This window comes from Panthera onca, chromosome D2, assembly GCF_046562875.1.
Source record: "Panthera onca isolate mPanOnc1 chromosome D2, mPanOnc1 haplotype 2, whole genome shotgun sequence".
NCBI lineage: Eukaryota > Metazoa > Chordata > Mammalia > Carnivora > Felidae > Panthera > Panthera onca.
In genome coordinates, this window is record NC_138349.1 from 79,827,841 (window position 1) to 79,846,061 (window position 18,221).

The following is an 18,221-nucleotide window of genomic DNA, read 5'->3' on the forward strand; positions in this document are numbered from 1 at the left end:
TATTTACCTTGTGGACCACAACTGCCTGACGTCATTTCCTGTCCCACACTCATCAATCACTCACTCCCCTTTGGCCATTGTACTTTTTTTTTTTTTTCGCTATTTCCCAAAAAACACCAAACACATTCCTGCTCATTGGCTTAGTGGGTGCTATTCCCCTTGCTGAGAAGAGGCAGAAACCGCCCAACTCACACAAACATTTCACTCAAATCCGGATCTAATGGTAGCTGATCTCCTACTTTAGGTCTCCACTGGCTACTCTTCTTAAAGCAGCACAATTTAACTCTGCTCTAATTTCCATGGTCATTTTTTACCACTACACAGCGTTAATACGCAGAAGTATCTCTTTCTAGTGCTACTTTTTAAATTTTTTTTTTCAACGTTTTTTTATTTATTTTTGGGACAGAGAGAGACAGAGCATGAACGGGGGAGGGGCAGAGAGACAGGGAGACACAGAATCGGAAACAGGCTCCAGGCTCCAAGCCATCAGCCCAGAGCCCGACGCGGGGCTCGAACTCACGGACCGCGAGATCGTGACCTGGCTGAAGTCGGGACGCTTAACCGACTGCGCCACCCAGGCGCCCCTAGTGCTACTTTTTAAATGCATGAGACATATAACTATATAAATTCAAGGTGCACATGTTAGTTTCAGACAATTATAACTGTATTATGACTGCTACTGTACCAGTAATCAGCACCTTTATTATGTTACACAATTCCCATGTCTTATTAGTGACTGGAACGATTCAGTTCTGGTGTCTTGGCAAGTGTGGTTATCACAATACGATACTGTCTGCATTCTTGATATGGTATCCGCTATCTCTAGGCTTACTTAGTACTCTTCCGATCTTGTGCCATCACTCCTTTCCCACACCCCATCCCCTGGGAACCACCACAGTACCCTCTGTTATCATGAGTTTGCCTTTTCCAGATTCCAGATATAAGTGACACCATACGGTAACTGTCTTTATCCTAAAGTGGCAAGATGTCATTTCTCATGACCGAATACTACTACTCTCTTTTCTTTCTTTAGCCATTCATGAACTGACGAGCACGCAGATTGTGTCCAGATCTGGCTATTTTGAATAAGGTCGTGATAGACATGAATGTGTATATTCTCTTCGATATCCTCTTTTCATTTTCTTTGCGTATGTTCCCAAGTACAACTGCGGGATCCTAGGACAGTTCTATATTTAACTGCTTGAGGAATCTCCTCACCCTTTTCCACAGTAGGTGAACCAATTTACATCACCACCACCGACAGTGCACAAGAGTTCCCTTTTCTCCTCATCCTCGCCAACACTTGTTCTCTCTCGTCTTCTTGGTGCTAGCCATTCTAAATGGTGTGATGTGGCTCGGGGGTGCATGTCCCTCACGTTAGTGACGTTGACCACCTCTGCATGTATCTCTTGGCCACTAGTGCTACTTGTATAAAGTCACTGGCACATTATTCTTTCACTGCTATGGCATTTATTAATTGTTTTTAATCAAAAAAATTTTTTTCATGTTTATTCATTTTTGAGAGACAGAGACAGAGCACGAGTGGGGGAGGGCCAAGAGAGAGGGAAACACAGAATCTGAAGCAAGCTCCAGGCTCTGAGCTGTCAGCACAGAGCCCGATGCAGGCCTCGACGCATGGACAGCAAGATCATGACCTGAGCTGAAGTTAGACGCTCAACTGACTGAGCCACCCAAGCGCCTCTCACTACGATGGTATTTAGACAACAGCAAGCACTCAAAAATTACTTGAGTCGGAAAATCAGTGTATGAAACAATGCCTGGGAACAGCAGGAATGCAGTGCAACAACGCCGGTAAGGTCGGAGGCTGACACTGCTTTGAGAAACACACACTCATGCAGGAAAACGATGGCAAAGGGGAGGAGGCAAAGACTGGTCTGTTGACAAATGTAAGAATGGTGAATATTCAAAACGTGAATCAAACAGGAGAAGATTTTTCGTGAGAGCAGAATCTGGAGGTTTGGTCCAATAACCAGTATTCTCAGTCACTCACTGGATTATGACTTCTAAACAGGTACCTTAAAAACACATTCCAAAGTTGTCCAGCCCTGGGTTAATCATGGGAAGATAATAAATGTCCTCACGTTCATCGGTGCCGTATGTATCCACTCACCTGGGAGGCTCTGGCTTGGGAATTCTTCCTCCCATATCCATGGCTCCTCTCCTTGCTCCAGCCTGAAGATCACCTCTGGTTTGGTAGCACAGGACCCTGTCAACGTGAAATCATTCAGGATTCAGACCAGGTGGCCTAGACTTCAGGGCCTCTGCAAGAGGAGGAAGCCGCTGCAGCTGCTCGGTGAAGAAGCCACGGAACACTTCACTGGAGAGGTAAACACAACTACCTTCCTGGCGCCCAAAAGTGGTCAATCGGCAATGACTCCTGAATTCCAATCTTAAATATCATTCAACGCGGCGCAGAGCCTATACGCCTCATAATTAACACAACCAAAACATGCTACTTGGAATTATATAAAAACAGTCCTGGGGCGCCTGGGTGGCGCAGTCGGTTAAGCGTCCGACTTCAGCCAGGTCACGATCTCGCGGTCTGTGAGTTCGAGCCCCGCGTCAGGCTCTGGGCTGATGGCTCGGAGCCTGGAGCCTGTTTCCAATTCTGTGTGTCTCCCTCTCTCTCTGCCCCTCCCCCGTTCATGCTCTGTCTCTCTCTGTCCCAAAAATAAATAAAAAAAAAAAAAAACGTTGAAAAAAAAAAAAAAATAAAATAAAATAAAAAAAAAAACAGTCCTTACCCACTGAGACAAGGTGGCTGTAGTTCTCCAGCATCACGTCCCTGTACAGGGACCTCTGACTTGAGTCCAAGCACTGCCACTCCTCCTGGGTGAAGCCCACGGTCACATCCTTAAATGATACCGATCCCTGGAATCTCTGTTCAATCTGAAATGTTCAGAATTGGGTGACATGGAAAGAGCTGTACGGGAACCAATCCTTCTCATGATTACCAAAACAGTCTGCAGAAGGCGTGTTTGGCTTTAGGCTTTGAGGGAAGACGAGAAATCTAACAAACACTATGCCATTGCTTCAGGGTATTATTAATGTAAAAATCACCAAATCCCACAACGTATCCGGAACTGTTCCAATTCTTAGAAATGCTAAGATTAATAAAACTGTTCTTGTATTCCAGGAGCACATAATCTGATAAGAAAACATGCAGTAACAGGTTACAATCGCTAAGGTGAGGTATGCACAAGACAGACTAAAACAAACGAGCAGCAAAATTAGCTCTTTATGGGGCCTCACTGAAGACCGGCTGGTGGAGAAGAGGAAACCCGTACTCTCATGAACACAGGGTCGTGGTCCCCGGTGCAAGCAAAGGCGGGGCTCCATTAACACGTTCGGGAAATGAGAAGAGGGCAAATGGTGGAGGAAAAGTTGAGAATCCAGCCTGGATCTGTGATGACAAGAAGTGCCAGAAAGGAATTCATGGAATGGATCACAGAGTAAATTAGACCGAGTCTTCAATGTGTGATCACTCTCCACCTTAAAGAATATTTTGGAGTACTGGGGAGCCCGGGTGGCTCAGTGGGTTGAGCGTCCGACTTCGACTCAGGTCATGATCTCGCAGTTCGTGAGTTCGAGCCCCATGCTGGGCTCTGCTGACAGCTCAGAGCCTGGAGCCAGCTTCGGATTCTGTGTCTCCCTCTCTCCCTGCCCCTTCCCTGCTCATGATCTGTCTCTCTCTGTCTCTCAAAAATGAATAAACATTTAAAAACGTTAAAAAAAAAAAACCACTTTTGAGTACTATCAAACTTGATATTTATGAATTACATAAATATACTATCAATACATTTTGTTACAAATTTTTATTCTCCAGTTTAAAAGGTAAAAGCCGAGGGGTGCCTGGGTGGCTAACTTCGGCTCAGGTCATCATCTCCCTGGTCACGGGTTTGAACCCTGCATCGTGTTCTGTAAGGACAGCATGAAGCCTGCTTGGGATTCTGTATCTCCCTCTCTCCCTGTTCCTCTCCAACTCATGTTCTTTGTCTCTCTCTCTCTCAAAAATAAACATAAAAATGTTAAAAAATATATGTAAATAACATGTTTCTACCTGTTGATGCAGCTACATATCGTGAGTATAAAGGCTGAGGTTCCTTAAGTATCTGAAGTGGGAGAACACACTGAGACATGACACGTCTATGAAGAGGTGAGGGGGAGCAAGATGATAAAATCAGCAGCACACAAAGATCTTCCCGAGTCATTTTCAAAACCAGGAGGCACCTCGGGAACCACTGAGAACACTTCCAGTATCATTTGTAATGTGAGTTCCGGTTCTCACGTTTCAAGCATCAAATTGCCAGAAGAGGCATCTTCCGGTCGACTAGGAGTCAGGACATCTCAAATTTGTCCACTTCTCAAACTGCATTTTCTGCAAATGAACTATTCTATAGAGACCCCGAACGTAAATCCTTATACGCTTCTGTAATTTCAGTACCTACAGCATAAAGGTGGTGTAGGATTGCACTAGCTGATCCAGAAAACTTACTTAACGTAGTATTATCCGGGCACATAATTAGAATTCACCAATCAAGAGATATATTCAATTCCAAATCATTCCTGACATACCAGCTCTGTCCTTTAATGAAACTGCTTCAAGAAATTTTTTTAGGTTTCTTTCTTTATTTTGAGAGAGAGAAAGAGCACGAGCAGGGGAGGGGCAGAGAGAAAGGGACAGAGAGGATCCCACGCAGGCTCCAGGCTGTGAGTGTGGAGCCCCAAGCACGGCTCCATCCCAGGAACCGTGAGATCATGACCTGGACTGAAAGCAAGAGAAGGATGCTAAAGCCACTGAGCCACCCAGGTGCCCCATGAAACTGTCTGAAAAACAGTATTACAAATATTCTTCATTAAGGGAAACAAAATACTTCAGAGGCCTTCCACAAAATACGGGATAGCAGAAGATGACTGAAGTAAATGTAAAGGTCGAATTGCAGTAATAATAAAGGTCCTTTCATATGTTGAGAGAAAATTACAAACTATAACCACAATTTAAACTTAAATGATGATTAGTATTAGAATAAAAATTAAATACTGAACCACTCTAGAAGGAGTAACTTTAAAAGTGTATCATCAAAGGTCACTTGATAAATCATGTGACCACTGACAAACCACTCACAACATATTTTTTCCCCTCTCCAGTAGGTCCAGCGCCCCAGCCTGCCCCTGTGGGTACATCACAACTCCTGCCCACTGACATCAAGCTGGGCCACGTGACTGGCTTTGGCCAATGACAAGTGGTACAAGGGAAATGTGTCACTTCAGGGAGAAGTTTCAGAGACATCATCCTTCATCCTTGACCCCACAATGCACAGCACAGAGAGCAGAGCCACGCCTTAGCTCGTAAGATCACAGACACAAACAGAAAATAAATTTAGGAATCCTTTGTTATGACACAAGCTGACGCAGTGTTGAAAAAATAAAACAAAATAATCCAGTAAAACAGAAACAAACAACCTGTAGAGACCACTTGTGTATACAACAGGCTTGAGCAGTCAAAGCTTGAGGAAAGCAAAAGGATCCACAGCGACCACGACCACCAAGCTGACGTGAACAGGCTCATTAAGCCACAGGCCCTCACTGACCAATGGGCTGCCCACGGCAGGCACAGGCCTAAGATTACCAAAAAAGGGGGAAAAGTTACAGCTACTCTAGAACTACAGCCCCTCACCACCGCCTAGTAGCAGACGGTCTCCCCTTTGCCATCCTGCCCGCTGCTCCCTTGCAGGGTATCCGGTAAACTTCTATTTCCTCTGTTCTGTCTTGAGTGAATTCTTCACTGGCACCCCCTACCGGCTCCCACTCAATCAGGGTGCCCCACACAACCAACAAAAAGCATAGGGAATAAATACATTGTCAGATGGAGGGACTAAAGCCTCACAAGAACAAATACAAATGGGGTACATCACCCAATACAAAAAACAATTATGTTATTTTAGCCTTGAAAATCTTGTCTTTTCATTTTTAACCAGAAATGAAAAATCATAAGGAAAACAAAACAGGATCCCCACCGTAGGACTTACAGTAACGTCAAAATCACGTGAGTTCTTTTAATGCCCTACACAGTTCTAAGAGTTTCTCCTTATAAAGAGCGATGTCTCATTCTTAGAATCCTCACCAGCTGGCACACATTAGGACACGTACTAACTATTCATAAACGGTTAATGAACGAAGTGAAGGAAGGCCTAATTAAGGTACGTTACAGGGAATACCAACTGCAGCGAAAGGGAGACTTATTTCAGTGATAAAAACAGTTGCAGTCAAATGGAACAGAAGAGAAACCCCCCAATAAACCCACGCATATATGGTCGACTGATTTTTGACAGGGTTGCAAAAACACACAATGGAGAAAGGATAGTCTCTTCGGTAAATGGCAGCGGGAAAACGGGATACCAACACGCAAAAGAATGAAACTATACCCCTATCTTACACCACTCATACAAATTAACTTGAAATGAATCAGACTTAAACATAAGAACTGATACCATACAATTCCTAGAAGCAAACATAGGGGAGAAGCTCAACATTGTTCTCTAGGATGATGTTTTCTTTGGATAAGATGCCAAAAGCAAGGCAACAAAAGCTCAAACAAGACTTTATCGAACTTAAGAGCTCTGCCCAGCAAACAGTCCATGAACTGGAAAGTAACCTACAGAATGGGAAAATATATTCACAAATCATGTATCTGATAAGACGTTAATATCCAAAATGTATAAACAACTCATACAACTCAAAAACCAAAAAGCAAATAATCCAATTAAAATGAGCAAAGGACCTGAACCGACATTTTTCCAAAGACCTACAAACGGCCAATTGTACATGCAAAGGTGCTCAATATCATGAACCATCAAGGAATGCAAATCAAAACCACAATGAAATATCTCTTTCACACCTCTCAGAATGGCTATTATCAAAAAGACAAGAAATGACAAATGGCAAGACTGTGGCGTGAAGGGAATCCTCATTCACTGTTGGTGAGAATGTAAACTGGTGCTGCCACCTTGGGAAACACTATGGCGGTCCCTCAAAAAATTAAAAATGGAACTACCAGATGATCCAGCAATCCAATTCTAGGCACAAATCCAAAAGAAATGGAATCAAAACTGCCAAAGACCCCTGTAATCCCCTGTTCACTGCAACATTATTGATAGTAGCTGAGGCATGAGGCTTAGTGTTCATCAACAGAGGAATGGGCATGCGTGTATACATGCATGCATATATAATAAATATATATATAAACGCGCGCGCGCACACACACACACACACACACACACACACACACAATGGAATACTATTCAACCATAAAAACAAAGGAAATCCTGCCACTTGAGACAATATGGACAGACCTTGAGGGCATTATGCTAAATGAAGTAAGTCAGAGAGAAAACAAATATCATACACTATAACTCACCATAAAGCCAATTTCATAGAAACAGAGTATAAAATGGGGACTGCCAGAGGCTGGGAGAAAAGAGGAAAAAAATGGGATGTTGTAACCCAGGGTCATGAGATCGATCCCCACACTGGGCGCAGAGCCTACTTAACAATGAAGAAAGAAAGGAAGGGAGGGAAACAAACTAATTCCAGGTAAAGATGTCCCTACCTATGAATGAATACCTAAGAAAGAAGTAGAAACAAAATAAAACACAATCTTGGGGAGAAAGCAGGAGGAAATACTCAAGAATTCTTGTTATGAATTCAACATATGTTTGACACTAAATACTAAATCCTAACAAGAACATGTCCCCCACCAGGAAAAAATACCTCACTGCTCAATGTCTCTCATGGACACAGATACATAATTCTAAAACAAAATATTGTCATGACCCAGTTAGGTTTATTTCAGACATATCTTGTTAGTTTTACATTTAAATTTGTTGTAATTAATTTTACATTAAATTTAATTGCATAAGATTTGATGTAATTTACTAAGAAAATGAAGGAGACAAATCATATGACGATTTCAGTAGATGTCCAAAACCATTTTAAATAATTTAATTGGCACTCATTGGGGCGCTTGGTTGGCTCAGTCAGTTAAGCATCCAGCTTCGGCTCAGGTCATGATCTCACAGTTCGTGGGTTCGAGCCCCAAGTTGGGCTCTGTGCTAACAGCTAGGAGCCTGGGGCCTGCTTTGAATTCTCTGTCTCCCTCTCTCTCTGCTCCTTCCCTGCTGGTATTCTTTCTTTCTCTCTCAAAAATAAACATTAATATTTTTTTTTAATTTAATTGGCACTCATTAAAAAAAAAGAAAAATTTTAGGTAACTAGGAATAAAATTGGACATCCTTGATGCCATTATGAAATGTAAACAAATACAGCAAAAATCCATACTGAAAGGAAAGTTTCCCCCCTACTCTTGCTTCTATTTAATATTATATATTTGAGGACCTAAGAGGGCAATATAGAAAAAAAAGTACAAAATCTGGGAAAAGTATATGGCAGTGTCACTATTCCCAGATTATACATGTGTATACATAAAAAATCCAAATTTTTGGATATATAGATAAACAATTAGATGTGGTAAATTAGTGTAGAAAACTTGTTGGAAATAAGGTCAATATATAAAAAATAACATGCCAGCAACAAGCAGTTAAAAAAGTGCAAATAAAAATATATTTAAATATTAATACATAATACAGGGTGGCTCAGTTGACCATCAGACTCTTGATTTCTGCTGTGGTCCTGACCCCAGGGACGTGGGATCCAGGCTCATGTCGGGCTCTACCCTGAGTGTGGAGTCGGCTTAATTCTCTCCATCCATCTCCCTCTACCCCTCTCCCCAGCTCACGCTACCTCTCTTGGGTGGGGGGAGATACATGTATATTTTTAAAAAACCACTAAACACAAAGAAATAATTCTAACAATGGGTGTGCAAGAATTCCACCCACTCTTGAAATTGCTGAACACTTATACACCATAAATTTATGAAATTTGCACAAACTCAATAATCAGACACATACAAATTAAACAGTGAAGTTTGTAACCATTTGAAGTAGGAATAACTTCTGTATCTGGAGAAGACACAGTTTTCTGATGAGTAACAATTTACCTAGAAAAATGAGAAATCCTAATATCCTGTAACTCAAAAATATTAATCACTGGACACTGGAGCAATGATTCTTAAACTTAATGTGTTATCAACCATCACACGGACATCCCGTAAGAACACAGATTGCTGGGCCTGGCCCCCAAAAGTTCTCTTCCAGTAGGTTTGGGATGGTGGATCACAATCTGCATGTCAAACAAGTTTCGAGGGGACGCTGCCATTTCTGGCCAAAGATCCTCACTCTGAGAAGCAATGCTCCAGGGTCTGGAGATACATCTGCATTTACCATAGAGAATGACAAGGATATTCACAGCAGCTGTTATATTAAGGAAACATGCAAATTACCTACATGTCTATCAGTAAAATATAGTATTTAGAATACACTGTGTCCACACAGCGGGAAAATCCAACATTAAAAGAAACAAACTACAGGGGTGTCTAGGTGGTAAAGCATGTGACTCTTGATTTCAGCTCAGGTCATGATCTCACTGTCGTGAGACTGACCTCTGCACTGAGAGCGCAGCCTGATTAAGATTCTAATTAAAAAAAAAAAAAAAAAAAAAAAAAAAAGGAAATAAGCTACATATGGATAGATCTCAAATTACTAGGGAACTAAGAAGAGAAAATGCCTGTCAATTACACATTAAGATAATTTACATATTTTTAGAAGTACTCAAAACAATAAACAGTATTATTCAACCATTTTTCCAGTATCCATCAAAAGAGACAAAGAGTCTCCTGGAAAGAGTGGTCAGTAAATACAATTAAATCATTGGCAACCTTTACCTGGACAGATCCCAAACAGTGAAGAAGAAAAACCAAGGCAGAAAGCTATGGGATGAATTTGACGGAGAAGCTCAGACAGACTTACTGGAGAATTTAACTTTAAACGATCGGCTATAAAACTCGCATACACAACCCGGCTAAAGTACTCATGGAGAGTTCTTGTTAACCAGCACGCAGGCCATATTCATTCCTCTAAACGTATCAGGGTTTTTATTTTCTTTTTAATGTTTATATATTTTTGAGAGAGCAAGAGACAGAGTGTGAGCGAGAGAGAGGCAGAGAGAGGGAGACACAGAATCTGAAACAGGCTCCAGGCTCTGAGCTGTCAGCACAGAGCCTGACGTGGGGCTCAAACTCACGGAGTGTGAGATCCTGACCTGAGCCACACTCTAAAGCTCAACCTACTGAGCCACCTGGGCGCCCCTAAACGTATCAGGTTTTATACCAGGATCGAACAAGACTATCATTAAATTAACTACTTGAGCTATCTCTTGGACCCTTTTACTTTCAGTGAGGAATAGTTTTAGGCACTCATTTCAGGGCTGTCACAGGAAGGTTAAAAGATAAAAAAGATATCATCCAAGAAGTCTTTGTGTCTTATAAAAATTCTGTCTGTATCCAAAAGACTGTGTCTTCCTTTCTCCGTGATTATCAGAAACAACAGAGATGTTATTTGTAGGTCAGTTTAGAAACTCTAAGTTATAGAATGATCAGTATGTATCTAGAAGCCACTTTAGTTTTGCTATTGATCTGCCACTACTTTCTGTAAAGGTAGATTTCTATCTATTGCTAATTTCCCATTAGTATGGGACTCACAAATCTCACCAGGTCCACTGCAAAATAAAGTGGGGAATGAACAACTTACCTGGGATTTGTTCATTTTCTGCTGCCTTGGAAAAGTGTAGACAACTCTGGTGCTGTGCTGAGTTACAGGAGGAATGAGGTCCTAAAAGAGCTGGCCTGCCTGGTGGCTCCTGAACGCTCCTGCCCTATAAAACTATACAACCCAATAGATAGGAAGCGTGTCAGTACCCTTCACCTTCAGAAAGGACAGCAGATGCTCAGAGAACAACTATCTAATAGGACTCTGACTTAATCATGTAATGGCTGCTGGGCATAAAAGTTTTCACTGGGAAAACCTAAATATTTGCTTCCTGGGGATTTTTAACAGTTTAAAGCTCTCTTGATGTTCACAAAAAATTTTTAAATTAAAAAGTAGGTTTAAATAAAACATACTCAGTGAAGTAACATTAAGTCTTCACCAAAACTGCTACAAAAATACTCCCAACCTGGGGCACCTGGGTGTCTCAGTCAGTTAAGCCTGGATTCTTGTTCAGGTCAAGATCTCAGGGATGGTGGGATGGAGTGAGCCGGACATCAGGCTCTGCGTTGACAGTGTTGAACCCGCTTGGGATTCTCTCTCCCTCTTTCTCTGCTTCTTCTGGGCGCTCTCTCTCTCTCTCTCTCTCCCTCTCCCCAAAATAAGTAAACTTAAAAAAATACTCCTGATTAAACTGTTTATCAATTTCCCCACTGTTACTAAACCTTTGATTACTGATTACACAGAAAACGATAAAAAGCAATGCTTTAATGAAAGGTCTATGTTTTCGTTTCTTGATCCTGGTTGCCGTTTCTCAAAAGGATCTTTTTAAAAGTAATTTGCCTTTCCTCGTGTGGAAAAGCAGGCAGTCTCTCTGGAGTCGGGAGACACAACTTCCAGGCTTCGCCACTAACAAACTGTGATTCTGAACAAGTCAGTAACCTTCGAGAAGAAAAACAAACGAACGAACAAACAAACAAACAATGTTTCTATTCAATGAGACAAAAAGTAAGGGATTCTTGGAGATCCTTCCCTAATGCCGGACTGAGTAACACCACACCTCAAGAAGCAGTCGCGCACCCGACTGGAGAGCCGCTCGGGGGACTCCAGGAAGGAGACAAGGAGAACCAAGAGGCGGGGCGGTAACCGACTCAGCCCAGGCAGGGGCGCCCGTCTTCCCGGACCACCCCGCCTCCGCCCGACGCGCTCGCGCCCCCCTCCCGGCCGCGGCGCCGTCCCTCTCCCACCGCCTCCGGGCACACGCCCTCCTCCCGCGGCCTCCAGAACCGGGCCCCGCGAACGGCCCCGGCCGCTCCGGCAGGGACTGAGCACCGGGGGGCCCGACCTCTAGTGCTGATGGACACGTCCCCATCCCGCCGTCCCCGGTCCACGGACCTCCTCCACGCGATCGGGCACCGACCGCCGGGGCACAGACTCCCGGGCACACGGCGCCCCCATTGGCCCTCGTCCAATCGTCCCAAGCTCACCTATCGATCCCTGCACTTGAATCCGCAGAAAAGGTCAGAGACACGGCGGGTGCAGAACGCCCCCTCCCAACGAGAACTGAGTTAAACGGAAGGAAAAAAAGAAACAGGACGGAAGTGCAGAGACGAGGAGGCGGTACTAGGCAAGCGCAGAACCGGGCAGTGGGAGCGTTCCGCGCTGAAAGCCAGCGCCACCGCTCCTTTTAGACTCCTTGAGCGGCGATGGGCTTTAGTGGAGAGTGTGTAGTCTTTATCTACCGTAAGAAGGTTGGGGCGCTTGTTAGTTACCCAAACAGTTACCCAAACTGTCAGATCGCGTCAGGGAATCCCCAAAAGTTTCAGATTACAGCCGAGATCTATGTGCACCCAGTGTGCAATTTGGACACAGAGCTGAGCAGTCAGGAAAAGGAACCTGCTTGTCGACTTCACTTTCTAAATACTAGGAAACAGATTCCATCAAGCAATAAAACAATTTTTAAAATAAAAAAATAGTATCTGACACCGCCAGCGATTCTCTCTGGAAATAAAAAGCCAGGGGACGAGGGTGGGATCAAGCAAGATAGTTCATCAAAATCATGAAAGCAATGAACGAAAATCGTAGATAAATCAGAAAATCGACAGTTCAAAAGAAAATGTCTTTATTCGTCTACATAATCTTATTCTTTCTTCTACGACACTAACATTACTTGAAGAAATGGAGATAGACCCTTTCACTGAAACTCTATTCTGTGACAAAATCCACTAACACTGTCAACCAACTTTTGTACATACTTCTTTCTCTTTGATTTTTGTGTACTTTAATAGGTACTTTACAAAAGCATTCGTAACTTCATCTGTAACACATGAAAAGCTAAACTGACAACATTTCAAAAAGAAAACTTCCCAGGAAATATCAACACGTATAATATTGCTCCACTACAAGTAGTCTGGCATCTGCTTCATGGAAACATGGCCATGATTAAGAGTGTTTTTTTGAATGTAGTCTAATCAATACAGCATTTCAAGGCAATGAGAAATGAATGGAATATTCCAAACAGCAAGTCATTCGCAACAGTTTGGAATAGTCTTAGGTACATAGTTCACACAGGGCATAATTCACAGGGATCCAAGATTTGAAATGTGTAAAATAAACCACTAGGAAAATAAAGGTGACAAGCTGTGACACCAAAAATAAAAACCATAAATTTAGTATCCGATGCGTTTTAGTATTAGCAATAACAAGTAGTTCAGCTCGATTTTAAGTTAAAAGCAAATAAACAAGGAAATATATTTTTAATATTTGAAAGAAAAGATATGTTAATTAATAAAGACATCTTTAAGTCAATAGAAACGTGAATCCGGCTACATAACTAAGCACTCATGATAAAAAAGAAATGACAGTGAATGACAAATGTATGTAAAAGTCTATTAGGAGAATTTAAAAGAATGCAAATGTTTAAGTAAAAACATGTAACCTATCATTAATTGAGAGAAAATTTTTTCATTTTACTTCTATACACAGAAGTTCACTCTGGTGTAGTTTCAGGAATTGTGACAAAATGCGGAGATCTGTGTAACCACCACCACAGCCAAAATCCAAAACTATTTCACCACAGCCCTCAAATTCCTTCGTGCTACTCTTTTGAAGTCAAACTTCCTTACCGCTCTATCCTCTGGCAGCTACTATCTATACGTCATGCCTACAGGTTTGCCTTTTCTGGAAAGTCCCGTGCATATAGAATCTTACAGTATGTAATCTTGTGGAGTCTGTACCTTTGACTGACTACAATATACTTCAGATTCATCCTTCTTATTTTATGGATCAATACACATACATTGTTGGTTTTTATTTCCCAAGTCCTTGGGGCGCCTGGGTGGGTCAGTCCGTTAAGCGTTCCAATTCGGCTCAGGTCATGACCTCATGGTTCCTTTGTTCGAGCCCCACTTCGGGCCCTTTGCGGACAGCCCAGAGCCTGAAATCTGCTCCGCATTCTGTCTCCTCTCTCTGCCCCTCCCCTGCTTGCACCCTGTCTCTCTCTCTCTCTGGTATGTGGTTGAGGAGATACTTATTCCCAGTCACCGTTACTCTGAGTTTAATCCATGTAAACTCCCTGGAGGCTCGTTTCTATCAAATTTTACCGGATTGTTAATCTGGCACTTCCAGCACGTACACGACTCCACGTGACGCTATCATAAAGTTAACGTTCAGTGATGTGCGTACAAGAATGTTTACATCAGTCAGGGTCCACCCAAATGTTATGAGAGAGGGAATTTAATAGAGCAGGTTAAAACAGGCATTTTAAAGGCAAAAGTGGACCCTGAGGCAACACAGGCGTAACACGGGCAGAGAGCAGCTCCCATCTCAGGGTACCATGACGGAAGAAGTCACTCAGGAGAGCGGCCCCACAGAACTGGGATTCCACACCTGAAGCGGAGGAGGTGCTGGGTCATGCTGATACTACAGATACTCAGAGAAGAGCCCTGCAGAACTGGAATTCGGACCTTCAGACCTTCAGAGCGGTGTCGTCCAGTTACCGCAGGCCGCTCAGAAGGGCACGGAGGTGGGGGGATAACGCCTCTGAGGCTCACGCCTCCCAGCTGGTGTGCCCATCGGGGAGGGGTCAATATGGCTGCACCTGGGAGACCTAAAAGAAGCTGGTGAGAAAACATGCTGGGATTCGACAGTGGTGATGGTTGCACGACTTTGTGAATATACTTACAACCCACTGAATTTTCCACTCTTAAAGGAGTGAATTTAACGGTAGGTGAATTATATCTATCTATCTATCTATATATATATAGATAGATAGATAGATATATCTATTTTGAAATTTTTAAAACAATTTTTAAAAAGAAGCTGTAGTCTACTACTAGTGGCCAAAGTGCAGGGCCATCGCTGGGGTGATGTTAAGGAAAGCATCCCGTGATGACACCTCACAGCCTGGAGCCTGCTTCGAATTCTGTGTCTCCCTCTCTCTTTGACCCTCGCCCCCACGCGCTCTCTCTCTCAAAAATAAACATTAAAAAAAAAAGAGGTACTTAAAAAATAAGTCAGTAACACTAAAAAAAGATAAATGGGGAACCTGGGTGGCTTAGGTGGCTCAGCATCCAACTCTGAGTTTCAGCTCAGGCCATGATCTCACGTTTCTGTGAGACTGAGTCCTGACGGGCTCTGTCCTGGAGGTGCAGAGTCAGCTCAAAATCAGACTCCTCTCTCTGCCCCTTCCCAACTCGTACCTTCTCTTTCACTCCCTCAAAATAAATAAATCTAAATAAGTAAGTAAATAAATAAAACTCAAAGATGTTCTTAGCAATTTTCTGTATCCGTTATACCCACGCGACCCTGAAGAAAACAGCCAACCTAGAAGAGTGACGCTGCCAGATATCATAACTTATAATTAAGTTACGATAAATAAAACGCAGTGGTATTGTCATGAAGGATAACTCAGCCAATACAACAATCAGAAAGCCCAGAAACGAAACCACAAATACATGCTCACCCAATAAATGACAAATATAAAACCACCAATCAGCAGGAGAAAGGACAGTCTTTTCAACCGTCATCAGAAGGCATGGAGAAGATCAGACATAACTCAGAAAAGATATTTTCAATAAATACATATTTCTACAAACAATTCATATCCAAGATATATTTTAAGACTTCTAGAATTCATTGTTAGGGAATTTTTTTAATATAATTTATTGTCAAAATGGATTACATACCACACTCAGTGCTCATCCCAACTAATGCCCTCCTCAGTTCCCATCACCCACTTTCCCCTCTCCCCCAACTCCATAAACCCACAGTTTGTTCTCTGTATCTAAGAGTCTCTTATGGTTGGCTCCCCCCACCCCTGTTTGTAACTATTTTTTCCCTTCCTCTCCCCCCATGGTCTTGTGTTAAGTTTCTCAAGATCCACATGAGTAAAAATATAGTATCTATCTTTCTCTGACTGACTTAGTTCACTTAGCATAATACCTTCCGGTTCCATCCACGTTGCTGCAAATGGCATGATTTCATCCTTTCTCATTGCCAAGTAGTATTCCGTTGTATATATAAACCACGTCTTCTTTAACCATTCATTAGTTGATGGACATTTAGGCTCTTTCCATAATTTGGCTGTTGTTGAAAGCGCTGCTATAAACATTGGGGTATAGGTGCCCCTATGCACCAGCACTCCTGTATCCCATGGGTAAATTCCTAGTAGTGCTACTGCTGGGTCATAGGGTAGTTCTAGTTTTAATTTTTTAAGGAATCTCCACACTGTTTTCCAGAGCGGCTGCATCAGTTTGCATTCCCATCAAACTTCTAGAATTATTCAATAAGACCAATAACCCAATAAACTGGTATCGGCAAAAGACCTGAACAGTTACTTTGCTAAAGGACATCCAAAAAGCCAATGAACATATGAAAGCATACTCAACATCATTAGTCATCAGAGAAATGGCAATTAAAACCTGACGAGATAGAGCAACACACCGACCAGAATGGTTGAATTTAATTAGACTGACAATATCAAGTGCTCATAAGGATGAACTGCAATTAAACTCCTCACACACTGCTAGTGGCAATATGATTTAGTACAACCACGTTGGAAAACTGTTAAAACTAACACACATTGATAAATCTAGATATGTAGCTACTCTGTACCCAGCAAGTCCATTTCTGGTCACACATCTAACACACATAAGAGTTGAGGGGTGCCTGGGTGGCACAGTCAGGTGAGCATTCAACTCTTGGTTTCAGCTCGGGTGATAACCTCACGGTTCATGAGATTGGGCCTCACATTCGCTCTGTGCTGACAGCATGCAGCCTGCCGGGGACTCTCTCTCTCCCTCTCTCTCTGCTCTCCCTGTCACATTCACACTCTCTCTCTCAAAATTAATGAATGAACTTCATTTAAAGATTTCAAAGATTTAAAAACAGTTTGTGTCCTCCAAAACACACACAGAAGAATATTTACATCAAGGTTTTTCAAATACCTTAAAACTCAAAAGAAATAAGTTTCAAAACAAGTGTGTTTCCAATACGTATCCTAAAGATGTAGCATAAAAATAAAGAGATAAACTCTGGGATAGTCACAATGGAATGCTACACAGACATATACAGCAATTAACTAATCATACACACAACATGGGTATTTTTCAAAGATACACTACTGAACCAAAGATGCCCGGTACTATATGTATATATACACACACATATAAAATACACATGGTTGTTATACACATATACAGACAGTATGTCTTAACTCAATATAACTTATTCCAATAAAAAAAAGATAACATTTGTGTTATCTTTTTATAGATAGTATAGATATCTTTAGTATAGATAGAAATAGAAATATATACTATAGAGAGTATACATATCTTTAGGTAGTATGTCTTAAGATGTCTTAACTCAACATAACTTATTCCAATAAAAAAAAAAGATACAATTTGTGTATAAAAGTGACAGTAGGAGATTCTGGGTGATTCAGGGACAGTGAACATTTGAGTCAAGTCAACATGCCACTTCCAAAGGTTCATCGGAGCCTCTAAACAGTGATTCCTGAAGACCACTTCACAGACCATTTCAATGGTCTTAAGCTCTGAACTAATGCTTTATCATCTAATTTCCTCCTAAACTCTAACTGACTCACACTGACGGACTCACCTGGGTCACTCTGGCCTGGGGACTCTAATATCCATGGCTCCTCTCCTTGCTCCAACTTGAGGATCACTTCTGGTTTAGGAATGGATAACCCTGTGAATAAGAATCGGATCACGTGGGACAAACTGGAGGAGTTTCAGGACTCCTCAAGGTGGACGACAGTATAACTCAAAGACTACACAATAAAAAAATTTTAATTTAATCCCTGTTACGGGACAGAGGGAAACAAATTCCTTGTGACAACCAAAAGGGATAAACCATCCTTGGCCTCCAAATTCCAAAGCTAAATATTATTGCAGTCTACAAAAACTCTACAGGTTTCTGTAAATAAAAAACTGGAGGCCTGCCTGAGAAACAAGCACTACCTACCCACTACGACAAGGTGGCTGTAGTTCTCCAGCATCACGTCCCTGTACAGGGTCCTCT

The 18,221-nt window shown here is 42.2% G+C and overlaps 1 protein-coding gene across 1 annotated transcript in view; it reads right to left on the reverse strand.

Annotated features, from left to right (window-relative positions):
* Positions 1-17,888, reverse strand: part of LOC132677905 (uncharacterized) — a 34,952-nt gene extending 17,064 nt beyond the window's left edge. The window contains exons 1-4 of the mRNA XM_078434145.2: positions 17,799-17,888; positions 10,725-11,621; positions 2,766-2,910; positions 2,132-2,227 (exon numbers count right to left, since the gene is read on the reverse strand). Coding sequence (XP_078290271.2) covers positions 2,132-2,227; positions 2,766-2,910; positions 10,725-10,739 — 256 coding nt within the window. The 5' untranslated portion in view covers positions 10,740-11,621; positions 17,799-17,888. The remainder of the gene's footprint in view (positions 1-2,131; positions 2,228-2,765; positions 2,911-10,724; positions 11,622-17,798) is intronic.
* Positions 17,889-18,221: the final 333 nt, after the last annotated feature.